The sequence below is a fragment of the Macrotis lagotis genome, chromosome 5 (genome assembly GCF_037893015.1).
Source record: "Macrotis lagotis isolate mMagLag1 chromosome 5, bilby.v1.9.chrom.fasta, whole genome shotgun sequence".
Taxonomy (NCBI): Eukaryota; Metazoa; Chordata; class Mammalia; order Peramelemorphia; family Peramelidae; genus Macrotis; species Macrotis lagotis.
In genome coordinates this window covers 222357113-222378342 of record NC_133662.1, presented here as the reverse complement: position 1 = coordinate 222378342, position 21230 = coordinate 222357113, and the positions used below count along the sequence as shown (strand labels likewise).

Here is a 21230-nt window from a genome sequence, read left to right as displayed (position 1 = left end):
CCCATTATCACCATTATCCTATTAGAAATGTTAGCTTCAGCAATGAGAGAAGAAAAAGAAATTGAAGGAATTCGAAGAGACAAAACTCTCACTCTTTGCAGCTAACATGATGATATACCTAAAGAACCCCAAAAAATCATCTTAAAAAACTACTAGAAATAATTAGCAACTTCAGCAAAGTCCAGGATATAAAATAAACCCTCATAAATCCATGATATATCTAGTAAGATATAGCAGAAAGAACTAGAAAGAGAAATTCCATTCAAAGTAACCTCAGACAATTTAAAATACCCAGGAGTCTATCTCCCAAGGCAGACTTAGAAACTTTGAAAAACTTACAAAACACTTCTCACACAAATAAAATCAGACTTAAATAAGTGGGCAAACATCAACTGCTCATGGATAGGTTGAGCTAATATAATAAAAATGACAATTCTACCAAAATTAAACTACCTGTTTAGTGCCATACCAATCAAAATTCCAAAAAATTACTTTAATGATTTACAAAAAGTTGTAAGTAAATTCACATGGAGAAATAAAAAGTCAAGAATTTCTAGGGATTCAATAAAAAAAGTGCAAAAGAAAGTTGCTCAGCCTAACCAGATCTAAAATTATATTATAAAGCATCAGTCATCCAAACTGTCTGGTATTAGTTAAGAAATAGAGTGGTGGATCAGTGGAATAGACTAGGTGCAAAAGCAGGAAACTGCTGTTTGATAAACCCAAAGAGTTCAGTTTTTAGGATAAACACTCTCTCTTTGATAAAAACTGTTGGGAAAACTGGAAGTCAGTATGGAAGAAACTTAGATTAGACCAACACTTCACACCCTATACCAAGATTACATTAAAATGGATACAGGATTTAGACATAAAAAAACATTATTATAAGCAAAACTTGAAGATCAAGGAGCAGTTTACCTGTCAGATCTATGGAAAGGGAAGCAGTTTATAACCAGGAAGAGATGGAGAGTGCATCATTAAAAACAAACTAGATAATTTTTATTACAGCAAATTAAAGCTTTTGCACAGATAAAACCACTGTAACCAAAATCAAAAGAAATGTAGTAAATTGGGAAACAATTTTACAACTAGTATTTCTGACAAAGGACTCATTTCTAAAATATACAGAGAATTGAGTCAAATTTTCAAAAAAAAAAAAAAGACAAGCCATTCCCCAATTGACAAATAGTCAAAGGATATGCAAAGGCAACTTACAGATGAGGAAATCAAAGCAATCCATAGTCATATGAAAAATTGCTCTAAATCACTACTTATTAGAGAAATGCAAATTAAAGCATCTCTGAGATATCCATCTCTGAGATATCCCCTCACACTTCTCAGACTGGCCAATATGACCAGAAAGGACAATGATCAATGTTGAAAGGGATGTGAGAAATCTGGGACACTAACATTGTTGGTGGAGCTGGGAACTCATCCAACCATTCTGGAAAGCAATCTGGACTTATGCCCAAAAGGTAATAAAAATGTGATCCAGCAATATCACTACTGGGTCTATACCCTGAAGAGATTATGCAAAAGGGTAAAAACATCACCTGTACAAAAATAGTCATAGTAACCCTGTTTGTGGTAGCAAAGAATTGGAAACTAAGTAAATGTCCTTCAAGTGGGGAATGGCTTAACAAACTGTCGTATGTGTATGTCATGGAACACTATTGTTCTATTAGAAACCAGGAGGGATGGGAATTCAGAGAAGCCCAGAAAAACACTGTACATCCTACCAGCAACATGGGGGTGATGATCAACCCTAATGGACTTGCTCATTCCTTCAGCACAACTAGGGACAATTTGGGGCTATCTGTAATGGAAAATACCATCTGTATCCAGAGAAAGAATTATGGAATTTGAACAAAGACCAAGGACTATTACCTTTAATTTAGAAAAAAAAAACACCGTTGTCTTTTTTTTGTAATTTTGCAATTTCTTATACTTTATTTCTCTTCTAAGGATATGATTTCTCTTTTATCACATTCAACTGAGATCAATGTATACCATGGAAACATTGTAAAGACTAACAGACTGCCTTCTGTGGGGTGGCTGGGGGGGAAGGAAGCAAGAATGGGGGAAAAATTGTAAAACTTGAAATTAAAATCTTTCTAAAGGAAAAAAAAAAGATCTCCAGGAGAGTATGGAGAGAGAGAGAGAGAGAGGCCGTGGGAGACACCAAAGCAGGACCTGAGTTCTGATCCCTCAAAGGAGGCTGAGCAAAGACAGCAGGTGAACAAATACTTAGATGTGCCGACTATCTGCCAGGCCCTGTGCTGAGGCAGAAAAGGCACAAAATCAAGCTGAGAGAGAATATCTAAATGTCTAGGAGAGCAGGAGAAAGTTAAAGGAAAGTCGGGTCACTTTTCAAAAGTCATCAATGGCTCTTGAAAACACATAAATTATTCAGTGCAGCATCTGTACTAAAGGACATAGCTGCTTCCTAATGTTCTGAAATCACACTATTTTTTAAGTAATATTTAAAATTTCTAACTCTTTTATGAAATGTGAAATGGCTAATTTTGACTAAATAAAATTAAAAAGTTTTTTCCCCAGACAAAATCAATGTGATCAAAATTAGAAAGGGAGCAGAAAACAGAGGGGGTAGGGGGGATTATATAGGAAGGCCTCATTTCTCAAATACATAGAGACCTGAATTTATAAGAAAACAAGTCATTCCCCCAATTGATTAATGGCCAAAGGATTTGTATAAACAGGCAACTTTCAGACAAAGAAATCAATGTCATCTACAGTTATCTGAAAAAAAAATGCTCTAAATCACTATTTTTTTAATTTAAATTTTTTTTTAGGTTTTTGCAAGGCAAATGGGGTTAAGTGGCTTGCCCAAGACCACACAGCTAGGTAATTATTAAGTGTCTGAGGCTGGATCTAAATCACTATTGATTACAGAAATACAAATTTTAAAACTCTGAGGTACCACCTTACCTATCAGAAAAGGGAAATGATAAGGGTTGGAGGGGACATGAGAAACTGGGATAAATTGATTCAGCAATACCACTAAGAGGTCTGTATCCCAAAGAGATGAAATGAAAAAAAAAAAGGAACCATTTGTACAAAAGTACAGAGAGCACCTCTTTTTGTGGTAGCTAAGAATTGGAAATTGAGGGAATGACCATCAACAGGAGAATAGCTAGACAAGTTGTGGCATATGACTGTGATGGAATACTACTGTGCTATAATAAATGACAAGCAGAATGATTTCAGAAAAACCTGTAAAGAATTATATGAACTGATAAGAGTGAAGGAAGCAGAACCAGGAGTCCATTGTATACAGTATTAGCAATATTATATGATGAGGAACAATGAATGACTTAGCTATTCTCAGCAATAAAACGAACCAGGAAAATCCCAAAGTAATCATGGTGAAAAATGCTATCCACCTCCAGAGAAAGAACCTATGGCATCAGAAAACAGACAGAAACATGCTATTTCCTTCCTTTTATTTTTTTTAGTTTTAAATTTTCTTCCACAAAATGACCTATATGGAAATGTTTTACATCTTTGCATATGCATAACCTATATCAAATTGTTTACTTTCTAAGGGGGCGGGAAGGAGAAGGAATAAAATTAGTTACTCAAAAATTAAAGAAAAACAAATGCTAAAAATTGCTTTAACATATATTTTGGGGAGGAATAAAATATTATTTTTAAAAAGAGGGAAAAAAAAGTCTCAATTCCAATAACAAGTGGTCTAAAAAAATAACCTCCTGCTTTACCCAGGTCAAAGTAATTACAGAGTTCGGTTTTCCTTTGTCTTTCTACCTTTCACTTTTGAAGGAAGAAATGTTTTACTTCAAGAAATATGGGAGTGCCCCACTGTTTGGCAGGTATATGGCACAGTGGCTAGAACACCAGGAAGATCCGAGTTCAAATTCAACCTCAGACACTTAGTAGCTGTGCGACCCTGGGCAAGTCATTTAATCCTGTTTGCCTCAATTTTTTCAATTATAAAGTGACAAGAAAATGCCATGAAAATCTCAAATAGGGTCTGATATAACTAAAATGACTAAACAACAACAAAAGTTCACTGTGAGGGGAAGAGAGTCGTGAGAGAAGGGAAGAGCAAAAAATATGCATGAGAAATATTGCATACATACAATAAAATCCAGTTGCTGTGGTGGTTAGTTTTACTGATCTGTTTTCTTTTTTCCCTTTCTTTTTGGCTCACTTAGTAGGAAAAGGGAGGGAAATATTCAACAATTGATATATAAACAAGATAGCAATTTTTGTTAAACTTTAGCATCAAGTAATCAGCACAAAGCAAGTCTCTCATTTCTCTTGTGAGGTTCTGATGGCTTACTTCAGCTTTTTTGGGGAAAGGATTGGAGGCTCAACAGATGCTAGACAACAGTACCACCTAGTGCTAAAATTCAAGATATACACCTCAAAGCAATCTGAAACTATTCTGTAGCAATACTCTTGAGAAATGAAAAACTCTCCTCTTCTGCAATTATGAATATGTTGTAGGATTAATATGATGGACTGACTAAAGAATAGCAATTTTTTTAATGCTCTTTCAAAAAAAATCCTCCTCTTAAGTTCCTTAAAACTGTTAAAAAAAAATTTAAACACATCAAACAAAATGTATTACAGTACTTTGTTCTTCAGTCATCAGCAGTTCAGTGATTTACTGACTGCAAGGTCCTTACCAAGCCTCTTACAAAGAACCATGTCATTAAATCTTCCTTTGTAACACCAGGAGCAGTTTTTACTTCTCTCCATCCTCACTGCCTCCCAGCTAATATAGACCCTTCTTGCCTATATTGTTGCCACTGCTTTCTGCCTCCTGAAATGAATCCATCCTGTATAATGCTGTTTAGTTAATATTTCCTAAATATCATCTTTAAAATCTTTTTAATAGCTTTTTACTATTTCCTACAAAATCAAAGTGCAAACTCTTTAACCCAGCACTGAATTCAACAACTTATCTTTCCAGGTTTATTTTCAATTACTTCCCTTCATGAAAGTTCCCAAAGTCAACCAATTAGCTGTTTCTCCATTTTAGCCTATCATTTACTGCCTTTATAAATTCACTCAAAAAAAAGTACTTGGAAAGTACTCAAATCTCTGATTTGAGAATCCTGAAAGGCTGACCTCAGGTGCCATCCTGTCTTTGAGGTATTCTCTGATCTTCCCACTTTAAAGCATTTTCACCCTATTCAGACTTCCCTATTCTGTCTGGCTTTCTTCTTTGGTACCTTGCAGTATATTCAACTGTGCACAAGTTACATCCTAACTAGAAGAATGTAAGCCTTTTTAAAGTCAGGACAGAATAATTTTTTAATCTTTGTAACTCTGGTACCTACAGCGACCTACAAATAAATAACAAACTTTAAAAGGTTTGTCTAATTTCTCCCTCTCCCACATGGTCTATCTCCAATCATCCACCAAGTGCTATGAGTTCTACCACCACAGTGTCCTTCCACCTGTCCATTTCTTTCTATTCCCCTTGTCATGGCTTTCATTCAGATCTTCATTATCTCTCATATGAACTACTTGCTCCACTGTCTCCCCAGTCCAACCTGACCTCTACATTGCTGCCCCGTTAAAATTGCCAAGGCATAGGCACTCCCCTGCTTCCCTAGCATGGTATTCAGTTCTTCTACAATGTGTTGTAGTTGTTGTTCAGTTGTTTCAAACATATTCCACATTTTGTGATCCCATTTTGGGTTTTTGTGGCAGAGATACTGGAGGGATGTGTCATTTCCTTCTCTGGCTCATTTTACAGATGAAAAAACTGTAAATATCTGAAGCTAGATGTGAACTCAGGTCTTCTGGCCTCCAGGCCCAACTCTCTATCCACTGTCACCACCTAGCTACCTCACAATATATTATACAACATTCTCCAGGTTTATGTTTTCAGTCTTTTTTAGTCATTTCTCTAAATACCACAGGCAAATGAAGCTAATCACTATTCTTGGACTAACACTCACTTTTAAACCTCTTCACTATTACTTATGTAATTTCCTCCTCCTGGATTGCCTCATTTGCATCTCTTACCCCTGAGATCCCACCTATTTATTCTTTAAGGACTGTTTCCTTAGGATGTCCTTGTTGAACTATGTCTCTCTCATGGCATTTACCAGAGTAGAAGATGGAATTAGAAATGGAAGACTTACATCTTGGAGGTCACTAAGTCCCACCATCAAAATTTGCAAAGGTGGAAACTGAGGCTCAGAGAGGGGAAGAGATTTGCCCAAAGTCAGGTCGTAACAGCAGAGTTGAAATCCATATCCAATTTAATCTCAAAATTCAGGACCCTTTCCACAATACTATACAGTTCCTCATATTCTGCCTTATACCACAACTAATTTTGCATTTATCTTTCACTATCTAGCAAATCATAAGCTCCTTAAAGTGAGGAAATGTGTCTTACTATAATAACAATTATTACTATTACCATTATCGTTACTGATTATATTAAGAACAGTTTAAATTTCCAAGTCCTTTATGTCTATTACATTTGTGTGATGTGGATAGTCTGTGTATTTACAAACAAGCTCAGAGAGATTAATGACTTGCCCAAAGTCACACAGACAGTGGTAGATCCAAAATCAGGTCTTCTACTTCCAGATCCAAGATTCTTTCTACTAACATCTCTGACAGTACTTTGTACATGATGTGATTGTGATAAACATATTTTTTAACTGAATCAAAAGAAGAAATGATCAGAAACATTCAAAAGCCAGGGAAATTCTCCAGTAAACCTCTTTGCAGCAATCCCACAATCTACATGGACAATCAGGGACAAATACTGTCTCAATCAAATAATGTAATCAATTTCTTCAATTGTAAAATGACAAAATGCACATTCTACATCCAGGGAATCAAGTATTAAATATAACCATACATTGAAGATCTTTTTTTCCACAATCAATTCTACTATTCACTTGGTTAATTTCTATGTATACAATAAGAGTTTTCCTGAAACCTTTAAGAGGCAAGCAACTATTTTTTTAGGTTTGTTTTTTTTTTGCAAGGCAAATGGGGTTAAGTGGCTTGCCCAAGGCCACACAGCTAGGTATTTATTAAGTGTCTGAGACCAGATTTGAACCCAGGTACTCCTGACTCCAAGGCCGGTGCTTTATCCACTACCCCACCTAGCCGCCCGGCAAGCAACTATTTTAAGGAGAGAACAGCAATTACTATCTTTTTTTAATGATGTATGATTCCCTGGATTTCCCTAAGCAATACCAAAAGTGAGGGCAAGATACAAATTAACCCATTTTTGAAAATGGTACCTAAAGTAGAATTCCCAACCAGTTCATTGAAGTCTTGCTTGAATGTGAAGTTTGACTATTTCTTCAACAAAAATGTTAGAAGGCACTCTCAAACTAACTACTCAAAATTTTTTATTTTACAGACAAGAATTCTTAGGTGGCACATAGCACCTTACCCTGGAATTCTTCCCAGTAGAAGAAACATGGTATTAACTGTCAACACAAGCGTGTTATTCCATATCACCTAAACATTTTCTCCACTTCCTTTTCTGAATTTTAACTACTGTTATACTTTGTATAATCAATGTCTTAAGCTGAGGCTTTAAATGCAGGCTGGATCAGAACAAAATCTATCTGGGAAATGTTTAACAAAATGAATAAAAATAAAATGAAACAGTGATAATTTGTGGTTTTTAAGTTAATATACTGCCACAGGTTTCCGATTAAATTTGACATCATTGTCCCAAAGTCTCCTAAATTTTCTCTGATGATGCATCTTTTATTTTTCAGAAATCTTAAGATCACCAATAAGAGTGGGAGTGGGCCCTATGATTAAGGATATTATTTTAGTTTGACCAGTCAATAATAATCAGTCACATGCAACAATTAATCAAGAGTAAAATTATTCAAAGAATACAAGTTTTAGGAAAACTGAGCAAATATATGTGTGTGTGTGTGTGTGTGTGTGTGTGTGTAATACACATGCATGCATACAAACATAGATATCTATGAATATTATATGAGACAATATGCAAACATTCTTTGGACATACCTGTATTCTTTCTTGGCCTGTGGCTGAAGCAAACCCTGAAGCTCTATCACACAATTTTCATGTATTAAACAATGAGAAACAGGAATACTAAAGAAAGAAAAAGAATATCAGGTTTTTTTTTTTTTTCATTTCAGGAGACAGGGAATCAAGTCAAATCCTAAACAAAACTTTTCTGAAGCATAAGAGAAACACAAACTCATTTATGAGGCCAGATCTACAAACATTACTGTTCTATAGACTGATATGATCCATCCTGCTGTGTAAGACTTTGCCAGATAACTGAAGTTAACTTTTCTAAGCAGCAAAGCTCCTTTTATTTTAAATTTTTTAAAATCTATAAAATATATATAGGCTCACAAGTATGCTAAAAACTAACAAGTAACTTTCAACGTTCAACAAAAATATTTATTAAATACTACGTTCAAAACATTGCTAGATAGTAGGAACTGTTGTTGTTCAGTCATGTCTGACTTTTCATGACCTCTTGAATTCATAGCAAGGCAGGCCCTTCTATCTTCCACTATTTCTCAATTTGTCCAAGCTCATGTTTATTGTTTCCATGATACTATCTTATCCACATTGTTCTCTGCCATCCCCATTTCCTTTTTCCTTCAATCTTTTCCACTATCAAGAGTCTTTTCCAATGAGTTCAGTCTTCTCAATATATGTATAATGTATTTAAGCTTTAGCTTCAGTATTTGTCCTTTCAAAGAACCATCAAATACCAGGGATACACAGATGAAAAAATGACAAAATCCACCCCCTGAAGGTTCTAAAAGTATGTAAATAACTGTGTTAATTAGAGTTTGCATAAGTGTTTTGTAAGAGGTCAAGAGATTTTTTTTTAGGAGGGGGAACACTGGACAAAAAAGATCAGGAAAAATTTTATTAAAGAGTTACCTTCTGAGTTGGGCCAAAAGGGAGGGATGGATACAAACAGGAAGGAGGGAAGTCTAATTGATGCATGGAAAAACATGTATGCATGAAACCAAGGAATAGAAACAGCTGTTTATCTGGAACTACTAAGATGTTAAAAAGGGGAGAAATACAAAGGCTTGGAAGGCAGAATTACATGATACAGGCTTTGAGGGGTTTCGTATAAGTACATGATCTTTGATGAGTGAAGCTTATAACAAAGATTTTTGACCAGCTAGAGATCTTTGGTCTTGTTACCTTTGGCCAGCATAATTCAAGTTTTCAGGTAGGCAAGTTCCAGAAAAGAAAGGCACATCCATCTGTAGAGTAGTTAAGTAGGCAGATGTACCTTGCCAAGACCAAGTCCTCTACTAAAGGTCTCCTGATTTACACCTGTCACTGATTTATCCCAGATCCTGAACTGGTTAGAACGCAACTGAACGCAACTACTGAACCCCTACAGGATAAACCTGCGGATCCTTAAAGGCAGACACAATGGCAATTAGTCTTCTCTCTAGTAATTTCTTTTCTCCTATCAACTTATTACAGTTCTATTTTCCCCTAAAACCTCATTTTTTTAAAAGTACAGGTAAAAGGAAAGTATCATTTAATTACTTTTTTCAAGGAACCCAGATTCAGTAGTTGAAAAAATACAAAGTCAAGCTAAAAACATGCAGAGAAAGCTTTCTTTCCTAAATAGCCCAACACCTCAAACTACCTGCTTGAGTATCAAAAGTTTTTTCCCCACAACTAAATTTAGTTAAAAATCAGTAAATAGAGTAGAATGAGCAGAACCAGACAAACACTGTACACACTAACAGAAACACTGGGTGATGACTATGATATAGAATTGTTCATTTCAGCAGTGCAATAATCAAAGACAATTCTAAAAAACTTGTGATGGAAAATACCATCCATATCCAGGTAAGGTTTTAAATGGTTTTTTAAATGCAGACCAAAGCTTACAATCTTCAATTTTTAAAAGCTGTCTTATGTATTGTGTCATTTTTTCTCTCCGTTTTTTTCTTCTGTTTGGATTTGATTCTTCTTTCACCCTATGATTAATATGGACCTCTGTTTAGTAGGATTATGCATTTGTAGTCTATATTGGATTGCTTTCTGTCGGGGAGAAAAATACAATACTCCAAAACTTGTCAAAAAATGATTGTTGAAATCTTTTGTTTGACAGTTGAAAACTACCACTGCATGTGGTTAGAAAAAATAAATACAGAAAATATTTTTAGAAAGATCAAAACAAAAACAAGATAGAAGCTCATTTTCTTATTCTACATGAAGTTTGTTCTGTTAAGCTGCAAAATAACTACAACTGGGTAGTATTCCAATAATTTCTTCCTTTTATTATCAAGTGAGGTATGATGCTAAAAGTTTTCTTAGGAGGCAGAGAGGGACATGGCTAAATTAGGTCTGTGGGTGAGAAAACCAGCTAGGTGACAAGCAAATTACTTCACAACTGTGTACCTTTTTTTCCCTACTTATAAATTTCAAAAAAAAAATGTGAAAATGTTCTTAGGGGGATAATTTCTAAGGTGGGAATCATTTAGTGTTGAACCTGGAGACCATAAGAATTAAGTTGAGATCCTTCCTTAGACAATTACTTAATAGCTATGTGGGCAAATCATCGAAATCCTCGCTCAGGAAGTCATTATACCTATCAACTTCAATTTTCCCATATGTAAAATGGGGATAATAATATCTACTTCCCAGGGTTGTTGTAAGGAAAAAATGAGATTAATAATTGTAAATATGCCAGTGCTATGCACATGTAGCCACTCTATAAATACTTCCTATTATTTTAGAAACAGAAGAATTATTCTATTTTTATCTTTATGTTCCTAGTTCCTAGAATTGCAACTAGCACAAAATAGGACTTTCATGTTTTAATTAGGTTTGTTTAATTGAAGTGTGTAATAAACAAGTAATCATGGTTAAAGGGGGATAATAAAATCACAGAATTTTACTCCAGGAAAGGGCTTCACAGATAGCTAGATGCAGACCTGGGTCAATAGCCTGATTTCTAAATTCAATACTTTCTACTTTATCATATCACTTTCCTTTTGGCCATCCTGGATTCTGGAAACTCTCATTAATCCCCTCCCACTCCTATCCCCAGGCAGTTAAGAGGCAACTGGGACTTAGAAAAAATGGTAGACTTGGAATCCAGAGACCTGGATTGGAATCCATCTTCAAACACTGGAATCCAACAAGTCACAGGTGGTACAGTGGAGTCAGGAGGACAGGAGTTCAAATCCCACCTCAGACACTTGACTCTTACTAGCTGTGTGAACTTGGGCAAATTACTTAACCTGACTATCTCACATCCAGGACCATCTCCAGTTATCCTGATTCATATCTGGCCACTGGACGAGAAAGTGAGGCTGGTGACACCTAGCACAGCATCCCTTATTCAAATCCAATTCTTATACTTGTCATAACTTCACTTCCATAGTTTTCTTCAAAAATAAAGGATGGTGTGGCTAGGTGGCACAGTAGATAGAGCACCAGCCCTGGAGTCAGGAGTACCTGAGTTCAAATCCGGCCTCAGACACTTCATAATTACCTAGACGTGTGGCCTTGGGCAAGCCACTTAACCCCATTGCCTTGAAAAAAAAATCTAAAAAAAAATGTATAAAAAAAAATAAAGGACAAATATTCATAGCTCTCTGAACCTGTTTCCTCATCTGTAAAATTGGGATAATTGTGGTTGGCTACCTATCTCACAGGGTTTGGGTGAGGAAAGTGATTCACCAAACTTGAAGCTCCATGTAGCTATGAGTTATGACTACCATCTGTTCTACTCTGCTCACGTCTGGTGAACCCAATTAATTCTTATCTGAAATCTGGGAACCTGAAATTTTAAAAAAATTTTTTGACAATGACATCAATAATTAAATTGCATATAATTTATGCATTTAAAATGACAAGAAAATGCTAGCTATTATTTTTTACCAACTATGTACCAGGGAGTGAGACTATGAATATAGAAGTGGAATTTACATTTGATAGAGAAATATGAACATAGGAGGCATATGAAATAGATACAAAACGGCAGGAGCTGCGAAACAAACTACAAGGACAATCCGGCAAGTGCCCTGGAAATAGGAGACACTGGCCCAGGGGCCAGATATAGAGAAAAAGCTATGAGAAGCACAGAGGAGATGAAAAGATCTGCTTGTTGCTCACCAAGAATGAATGAATGGGAGCGGCTAGGTGGTGCAGTGGATAGAGCACCCGCCCTGGAGTCTGGAGGACCTGAGTTCAAATCGGGCCTCAGACACTTAATAATGACCTAGCTGTGTGGCCTTGGGCAAGCCACTTAACCCCATTGCCTTGAAAAAACTAAAAAAAAAAAATGAATGAATGAATGAATGAACTAGGAGGGGGTGTGATCAGGGATGTGGCAGCTCAGGTTGAAGCCAAATGTTAAAATTTTTAGTGTTAAGTATTCACACTTGGAAATTGGAAAACTAGGTGGTACAGTAGATAGAACACCAGCCCTGGAGTCAAATCCTGCCTCAGACACTTAATGATGACCTAGCTGTGTGACCTTGGGCAAGTCACTTAACCCCACTGCCCTGCAAAAAACTAAAAAAAAAAATAAGAAATTGGCAAACTATCAATCAATCAGAATTTGATTTATTATTTTGAGAGCTGATTAGAATGAAAAATGGTACAAGAAAAATGTTAATAGAATGGATTAAACTGAAGGGTGTTTTGCTCCTACCTGTCCCCTCCTTGAATTGACTAGTTCATGGCTGAAGGGGGTTCCCTGCTAGGACACACCAGACTGCTTCAGAACCCTGCCCCTATTCCTCATATCCCTCATGACTAGTCAGTCAGCTCTTTGCCTGTGATCACTGCCTCCGTGACTAAGCCCAGCTTGTTTCCATTTCCTCTTGGGTTTTTGTTTTTGCAAGGCAAATGGAGTTAAGTGGCTTGCCCAAGGCCACACAGCTAGGTACTAGGTAATCATTAAGTGCCTGAGGCTGTATTTGAACTCAGGTCCTCCTGACTCCAGGTGTCCATTGCACCATCTAAGAATTTTTTTATTTCATTTCATTTTTTTTTTAGGGTTTTGCAAGGCAAATGGGGTTAAGTGGCTTGCCCAAGGCCACACAGCTAGGTACTAGGTAATCATTAAGAGTCTGAGGCTGTATTTGAACTCAGATCCTCCGGACTCCAGGTGTCCATTGCACCATGTAAGAATTTTTTATTTTATTACATTTTTTTTTTTTAGGGTTTTGCAAGGCAATGGGGTTAAGTGGCTTGCCCAAGGCCACACAGCTAGGTCATTATTAAGTGTCTGAGGATGTATTTGAACTCAGATCCTCCTCACTCCAGGTGTCCATTGCACCATGTAAGAATTTTTTATTTTATTACATTTTTTTTTTAGGGTTTTGCAAGGCAATGGGGTTACGTGGCTTGCCCAAGGCCACACAGCTAGGTCATTATTAAGTGTCTGAGGCCGGATTTGAACTCAGGTCCTCCTGACTCCAGGTGTCCATTGCACCATCTAAGAATTTTCTATTTTATTTCACTTTATTGTTTTAGGGTTTTGCAGGGCAAGGGGGTTCGGAGGCTGGCCATCACTCAGGGCCCCCTCCCCCGACTCTAGCCCCGGGCCACGGCCGGGGGAGGTCGGGCTCCAGCGCAGGAATGCACTTTAGCCCGGGGAGGGTCGTGAGTGAGCGGGGTCTCCCCGGCCCCGCCCGCCCCTCCCCGCCCCCCAGACCTACTCGACAGGCCGCACGAAGCCGCACGCCTCGGCCCGGCACAGGAAGAAGCTGCGGCCCTTGTTGGGGCCCTCGCGGACGCCGGTTTTCAGGAAGCAGGGGGTCCCTGGGGGGAGAAGGCGCAGTGAGGACACTCGGGGGTCGGCGCTGCGGCCGCAGCTGAAGAAAGCCCGCCTCGCCGCCCCCTCCCCCCGCCCGAGACCGCGGCCCCCGGCCCCTCACCGTGCTCCGGGCACAGGACGCGCTCCATCGCGGCGGCCCCGCCACTTCCACCCTCCTTTTCCCGCGAAGCTCCGCTCCGTCCCTCCACTCGGAATCAATCAGCGACCGGAGCTCCGCGTCTTCCGCCATCGGGCCCGCCTCCCCGAAGCGCAGCCAATCGCCTCGCAGCGGGGCTCCCGGACGCCAATCCGCATCGCCGGCGCGCTGGACGCGGTGGGAATTTAAAACGACAGAGCGGATTGATTGGATTAGAACGAGAGAATTCGTCCCCGGAGCCCTATTGGCGGAGGAAAGAAACGACGTGGGAGGCAGCCAATAGGAGCGAGGATGGCGCGTCCGGCACTCCAAATTCAAGAGAGACGGAGGCCCGGGAGCAGTCACGTGCGACTGTGGGGCTGGGGGTGTAGCTTGATTCAGCCCAGTCCCCGGGGCAGGGCCCGGAGCTTTTCTGCTTCCGGACAAACAAAGCAAACAAAAACAAACAAAACACCTAGAATAGCTTCAATAATCATATTCCGGGGCGGCTAGGCGGCATAGTGGAGTCAGGAGCACCTGAGATCAAATCCAACCTCAGACAATAATGATCCAGCTGTGCGGCCTTGGGCAAGTCACTCAACCCCATTGCAAAGAAAAAAACTAAAAAAAAAATGCTAATCATATACAGAGTATTCCCTTTCCAGCACTAACTGGCCTGCTTGTTGCTCCCCTCTCTGCTTCTCCTCACCCCCAAAGCTCCTTTCCTCTCCTACCTCCATGCTTTTTCAGGCTTCTCACCACCCCCTTCAAGGATCAACTCAAATGATCTTCATGAGATCTTCAAACTTAATAAAACCTCGCCTCGCCCGCCAGTTTTGTCTCTCTCCCTGGTTGCTGGCCCCATTTTTTGGTGGCCCTCCTATATTTATTTATCTGTGAACAAACAGTCCCCCCAACAGAATGCAAACCTCCGTGGTGGCTCCAGTTAGGGTTTTCTTGGCAGAGCCACTGAAGTGGTTAGAATGAAAAAGGAAACAGTTATCTGGTTTTAAAAAAATCTTTGCAGCCAATTTCTCTGATAAAGATGTGACATGCAAGCTATATTGGAAACTATTAATATATATATATACATAAATATATATGTATATAACATATATATACACAAAAGTATACACATGCATGTAAAAAAATGTATAAACTAGTAGATAGGTAAACTGACAGATTATATAGATACACCTACCTGCAAGAGCCATTTCTCAAAAGATAAGTGGTCAAAGGATATAAACAGGTTCCGTGGGATAAAAATCCATTAAAAAAAATATAGAGGGGCGGCTAGGTGGCGTAGTGGATAAAGCACCGGCCTTGGAGTCAGGAGTGCCTGGGTTCAAATCCGGTCTGAGACACTTAATAATCATCTAGCTGTGTGGCCTTGGGCAAGTCACTTAACCCCTATTTGCCTTGCAAAAATAAATAAATATATATATATATATGTATATATATATATATTATATATATATATATATATATAGAGAGAGAGAGAGAGAGAGAGAGAGAGACTCCTCTGAGCACAAAGGAAAGTTTATTTTGTCTTTTCTGGGGAAAAGGGCACCCCTAAGTCTCACATTCTGAAGATCAAGGAGCTGCCTTGAGGTGAGAGTCAAGCAAGATTATATGGCCTAGCTCTATTCCCCCCCAGCCCCCTCTCTTCCAATCTGATTGGTTAAGGTCTTCAGAATTACAGTCTTTACATGAAAAATCTACCCAGCAACAAAGAGAAGAATAAAAGGTTTTCAGATGGCGAGGGTGTCAGAAAAAGATTTCTAATGATCTTCTATTAAATGAATTAATGTCTTGAGTATGCAAGGTCTTAGTTTAGCACTTATCAAACAAGAGAAGGCAGGCTACTGTTCTCACAGTCCATTATCAATCAGGTGGCTAAGACTACAAGGTCTCTTCTCTGGAAGTTTTCCACTATTTCCCTCCCTAACACAATCAGGAGGGTGTCTGACTGGGAATGCAAGGCCTCTCTCCCTCTTCTAAGAATAGTCTAAGGGTAATAGTCTGTCTTTGTTTTTATGATTTTTAACCCTGAGAGGACTTCACTAGGAATACTAACTCTTAAGAGGGAATATTCCACTCAAGGTGCTCAGTGGTACCAAAGTCTGCTAGGTATAGGAGTCGATAGAACTCTGGACCTGGAGCCAGAAAGTCCTAGGTTTAACTCTCACCTCAGGTACTAGATATGGGACTCTGGGAGCCTTCCCTTTACACAACTTCTATTTGCCTTAGTTTCATCATCTGGAAATAACAGCACCTCCATTCTAGAGTTGTGGTGAAGATCCAAATGAGGTAATACTTACAAAGTACTTGGAACATGGAAAGCACCTTGCTCCTTCTGCTAAGCAGCTAGCTAGGAAGCATGCCAACTCCTTCTATGCAGTTAGAATGATGGTCCTGAAATCAGGAAAATCTAAATTCAAATCCTGACCTGACATTAATTAATTGTTTGATCATGGCAAGTCCCTTCTCTGAGTCTCAGATTCCTAATTTACCAAGTGCTGATGTGAGGAACAAATGAGATAAGCAGAGATATTGACAACTATATACAAAGAACTTTGCAAACTTTAAAGTATTATAGAAATATTACCTATTATTTTATTATCTCTTGACAGAGATGATTGCATAGAAATATGCAATTTTCTCTTATATGCAACTTTTAGTTGTTTCTTTCAAAGTACATAACAATTCAACATATTAGTGCCAAAGATATTTTGCTTATTCATGTCTCCCTTTGGATTTCCTTCTATTCCTTTCTCTGAAAAAAAAAATTTCATAGGGCCAGTGGCACAGTGAATAGAGTACTGGTCCTGGAGTCAAGCAGACCAGTTCAAAAATGACCTCAGACACTTAATAATTGTTTAGCTGTGTGAGACCTTGGCCCCATTGCCTTGCCCCCCCCCCAAAAAAAAGATTCATTGATGTTATTTACCTTCAATTTCTTTTTTATTATTCAACCAACACTACCTTTTACACTCAGCATCCCCCATCAAACCTAAACTAAAGCACAAAGCAAAGCAAAAGAAATCTGCACATTAGCCATAGCTAAAACAATATGTCTCATTTTGCATCTCTAGCACATCAGTCTCTCTGCCAAGAGATGGAGAGTATGTTTTGTCATCAGTTTTCTGATGATTGTTCATTGTATTGATCAGAGTTCTCAAACCTTTCAAAGTTATTATTTTTTGTTTTATTTTGTAAATTGCTCTTCATCAGTTCATACAAATCTTTCATGTAGTCTTTTTCTGACTCTATTCCTTTAATAATTTCTTTTGGTGTCATAATTTACCATTTATATATTATAATTTATGTTATGGTTATTATATTGAAGTTATCACAATTCAAGCAAATTCAAAATATAAAACGTGCTATTATAAGTAGTTCTTTTAAGTTCGTTCCTTTTTTCTCTTACCTCTTTGTAACTTTTATTAAATTTAATAGATTTTTTAAAAGTTGTCAAAGTTCACGATTTCATATATAATTCTCTTTTTTATTCTTCTTTATATGATGAATGTTTATGTATATTGATGGTTTTTTATTGTTAAAAAAGAGCTTAAATGTTTGTTGATCCATCTAGACTTCCAGTCTTTTTTTTTACTTTTTTCGTTTTCATTTTCTTTTCTTTTTAGAATTCCATTCCTTAATTGATATAGTCTTTAATACTTGTTTCCTAGCCCTTAGTTCATACTTTTGATTTCTGAAGCAAAATGAAAAATATTACAACTGTTGCATTGTTTTTTTGTGATATGTTATCTCTGTAGTTTCTAAGCATATTATGTGCATGAAGATATATTTTTGCCCATTTCTGAGAACAGTTGGAATTATAAAAAATAAAATGATAAAAAATCTATACTCTTTGACCCAGAGGTTTCAGAGTTTGGCACATACTCCAAAGAAGAAAGTTCCCATATATGCACAAACATATTTACAGTAGTAATTTTGTAATAACAAAGAATTGGAAAATAAAAATTAAGAAATAAAGAAGAATTGGAAATAAAGTAGTTACCCTTTGGGGAATGGCTAAGCAAATTAATGTAATGTAATTAATGTAATGTAATGACCAAAAAAAAAAAAAGAACGTAATGGAATAATAGTTATGGGTCAGCTAGGTAGCGCAGTGGATAGAGCACCGGCCCTGGAGTCAGGAGTACCTGAGTTCAAATCTGACCTCAGACACTTAATAATTACCTAGCTGTGTGGCCTTGGGCAAGCTGCTTAACCCCATTTGCCTTGCAAAAAAAAAAAAAAAGAAAGAAAGAAAAAGAAAAACTAAAAAAAGGATAATAGTTACTATGCTATAAGAAATGACAGATACAATAAGCACTGAGAAGCATGGAAAAACTTATATGATCAGATGAAAAGTATGAGTAAGTATAGTTAAGGAATCAATATTAACATTGACTCTACCAATAAAAACAGAAAGAATAGAAATAAAATGTGAAAGCAGAAAAAAGAGAGAGAGAGAGAGAGAGAGAGAGAGAAGGAAGGAAGAAAAAGAAAGAAAGAAAGAAAGAAAGAAAGAAAGAAAGAAAGAAAGAAAGAAAGAAAGAAAGAAAGAAAGAAGAGAGAAAGGAAGGAAGGAAGGAAGGAAGGAAGGAAGGAAGGAAGGAAGGAAGGAAGGAAGGAACGAAGGAAGGAACGAAGGAAGGAAGGAAGAAGAAAGAAAGAAGAAGAATGTTGCAAAATTGCAAATAATAGGCATAGCCTGAAAGAAAAGATATGCAATATCTACTCCACTCCTTTACAGTGGCAGGAAGTCCATAGATATGAAACATCGCTTATATTTTTCAGACTTTTTGAATGAATAAATTAGTTTTGCTAAATTTTTTTCTTTTATTTCTATTTTCTTTTAAAATTTTTTGTTACATGGAATGGAAGGACTCTGAGAATAGTTTGGGGAAGGATACTGGGAGAAATTTTTTTTATAAAAAACAAAAAAATAAATAAAATTTATTTTTAAGAAATATGGTTTTGATTTTTTTAGAATTTTGTTACTGGCAAATGCTATCCTTCCTCACTTTGAAGACTGTAAGTGAATTTTTATTATTTGCTATAGAAATATACATACATGTACACATTTATACAAAGCCATATTAATAAATAAGCATTTGTTAGGATTTGAGTGTATTGGAAATTCCTTCTTCTTCCCCTGTGGAATCTGAGTTAACATTTCACATGTAGAATTTCAAAGGAAAAAAACCAAAACTAAACAATAAGCACCTCTAGGAGGCCTTTGATTGCTCTCTTGAAAGAATAACCCAAGGCCATTCTCCTTCAAGATTCAACTCTAATGCTACTTTCTTTATGAGGCTTTTTTTTTTGGTCCCCCAAATGCTAATGCTTTCCTTACTCTAAGGTTACCATCCATCTACTCTGCATCTATCTTCTCTGTACCTATTTGTGTACATGTTGTCTTCTTCATTGAAAACTCCTTGAGAGTATATCATGGGTTTTTTTTTTTTTACTTTTAATTTGTGTCCTTTATACTCAGCCCAGTGCTCAGCAGATAATAAGATTAAATGCTTAGTTGATTGAGTCTTCTGATTCTTGTCAGATAATTTTCCAAAAGTATGATTTGTTTTTTCCATTTTTCAAGAATTTTCTCCCCAGTAATAACTTTCATATATAGTGTCTGGGCCCAGACAGTCAGTTCTACAATACTTGCATCAGAAATGCAGATACTTTTGCATGTGTGTATGCAGGTATGTGGCTATTATAAATAAATAGGTGTGTGTGTGTGTGTGTGTGTGTGTGTATGCATATGTATTTGTATCCCTCTTGAGTCAATCAGAAAATATTCTGCTTTCATACTTCCCATGGCAGTGAGCAGTCTGGTAAAAGTTATACATGCACATTTGTGTTTAACATATTTACATATTAGTCATTTTGTGTTTGAGAAAAGATCCAAAAATGTAGATCTGAAGTAGATCAATAAGTAAGACCTTATTCTGCATCACTATCCTGGAACCCCCAAAAGTGAAGAGAATAAGCCTTACTGAACAACTAAGTAAGCACTTGTGAAAGGCAAAAGTAATCCCTGATCTCAAGGATCTCACAGTTTAATGGGAGAGGACAAATGGACAAATAAATATCTACAGGTTAAATTCAGGATAATTTTCAGAGGGAAGATATTAGTTTAGGTTTTTTTAATTGAAATTTCATTTTAGTTTTCTAATTACATGCTTTGGTAGTTTTTCAAAATTCATTCATTTGCAAATTTATGAGTTCCATAGTTTTCTACCACCCTCTCTTCCTACTTCTTCCCCATGGCAGTGAGCAGTCTGATAAAAGTTGTACATATACATTTGTGCTTAACATATTTACAAATTAGTCAATTTTTTTGTATAAGAAATTAGAAATAAGGGAAAAGAAAGAAAACCATAAGGTAGGAAGAAAAACATAGAAGTTTTTTTTTTAAAATAGTGAACATTGGGGGCAGCTAGGTGGCACAGTGAATAGAGTACTGGCTCTGGAGTCAGGAAGACTGAGTTCAAATCCAGCCTCAACACTTAATGATTGCTTTGCCGTGTGACCTTGGGCAAGCCACTTAACCCCATTGCCATAAATAAATTTTTTAAAAAAGTGAACATTGTATGCATTTAGATTCCAAGATTTTTTTCTCTGATAGTATTTTCCACAGTAGGTCTTTCAGACATGGTCTCTGACTTGCTGAGAGGAGCTGTATCCATCATAGTTGATCATCTTACTATACTGTTGTTAATGTGTACAATATTCTTTTGGTTCTGCTCTGGAGGACATTAGGTTTAAGGGAGACCATGAGAAGCTTCTTGTAAATGGCAATCATTTGAAGGAAACCAGGGAAGCCAGGAGATAAAAATGAGAAGGAATGAAATTCCAGGCATGAGGGACAGCCTGTGAAAATATGCCACAATCTCAGTTGAAGTATCCTGTTTCAGGAAGAAGAAAGGTTAGTGTTACAGCATTGTAGAATATGTAGAAGAGAAAAAACATGACTAGAAGGAAAGGAAAGGACCACACATTAAAGGGCATTTACCAGCAAACAAGATTGTATATATGATCCTCAAGGTAACAGGAAGACATTGGAATTTATTGAGCTTGTTGATTGGTTGGTTGGTTAGTTCTTGTCCTTCAGTATTGAAGAAGACCAAAATAACATCACTATGTTTGAAACAAATTACAGCATGTCCAACTGTGGCTGATCAGATCAATATGACCTCAGAATCCTCTACCACAGGTTGAGTACAAATAGTCCATGTGAACACCTGGGGTGAGTACTCTAAATTTATGGATGTCATATTTCCTTTGAGCTGT

At 37.2% G+C, this 21230-nt stretch overlaps 1 protein-coding gene across 2 annotated transcripts in view; it reads right to left on the bottom strand.

Annotated features, from left to right (window-relative positions):
* TTF2 (transcription termination factor 2) overlaps positions 1-14022 on the bottom strand; it is a 58684-nt gene extending 44662 nt beyond the window's left edge. For both annotated transcript variants that reach the window (XM_074188542.1, XM_074188543.1), the window contains exons 1-3: positions 13905-14022; positions 13686-13788; positions 8017-8103 (exon numbers count right to left, since the gene is read on the bottom strand). In XM_074188542.1, coding sequence (XP_074044643.1) covers positions 8017-8103; positions 13686-13788; positions 13905-13932 — 218 coding nt within the window. In that variant the 5' untranslated portion in view covers positions 13933-14022. The remainder of the gene's footprint in view (positions 1-8016; positions 8104-13685; positions 13789-13904) is intronic.
* Between the last annotated feature and the right edge of the window lie 7208 nt (positions 14023-21230).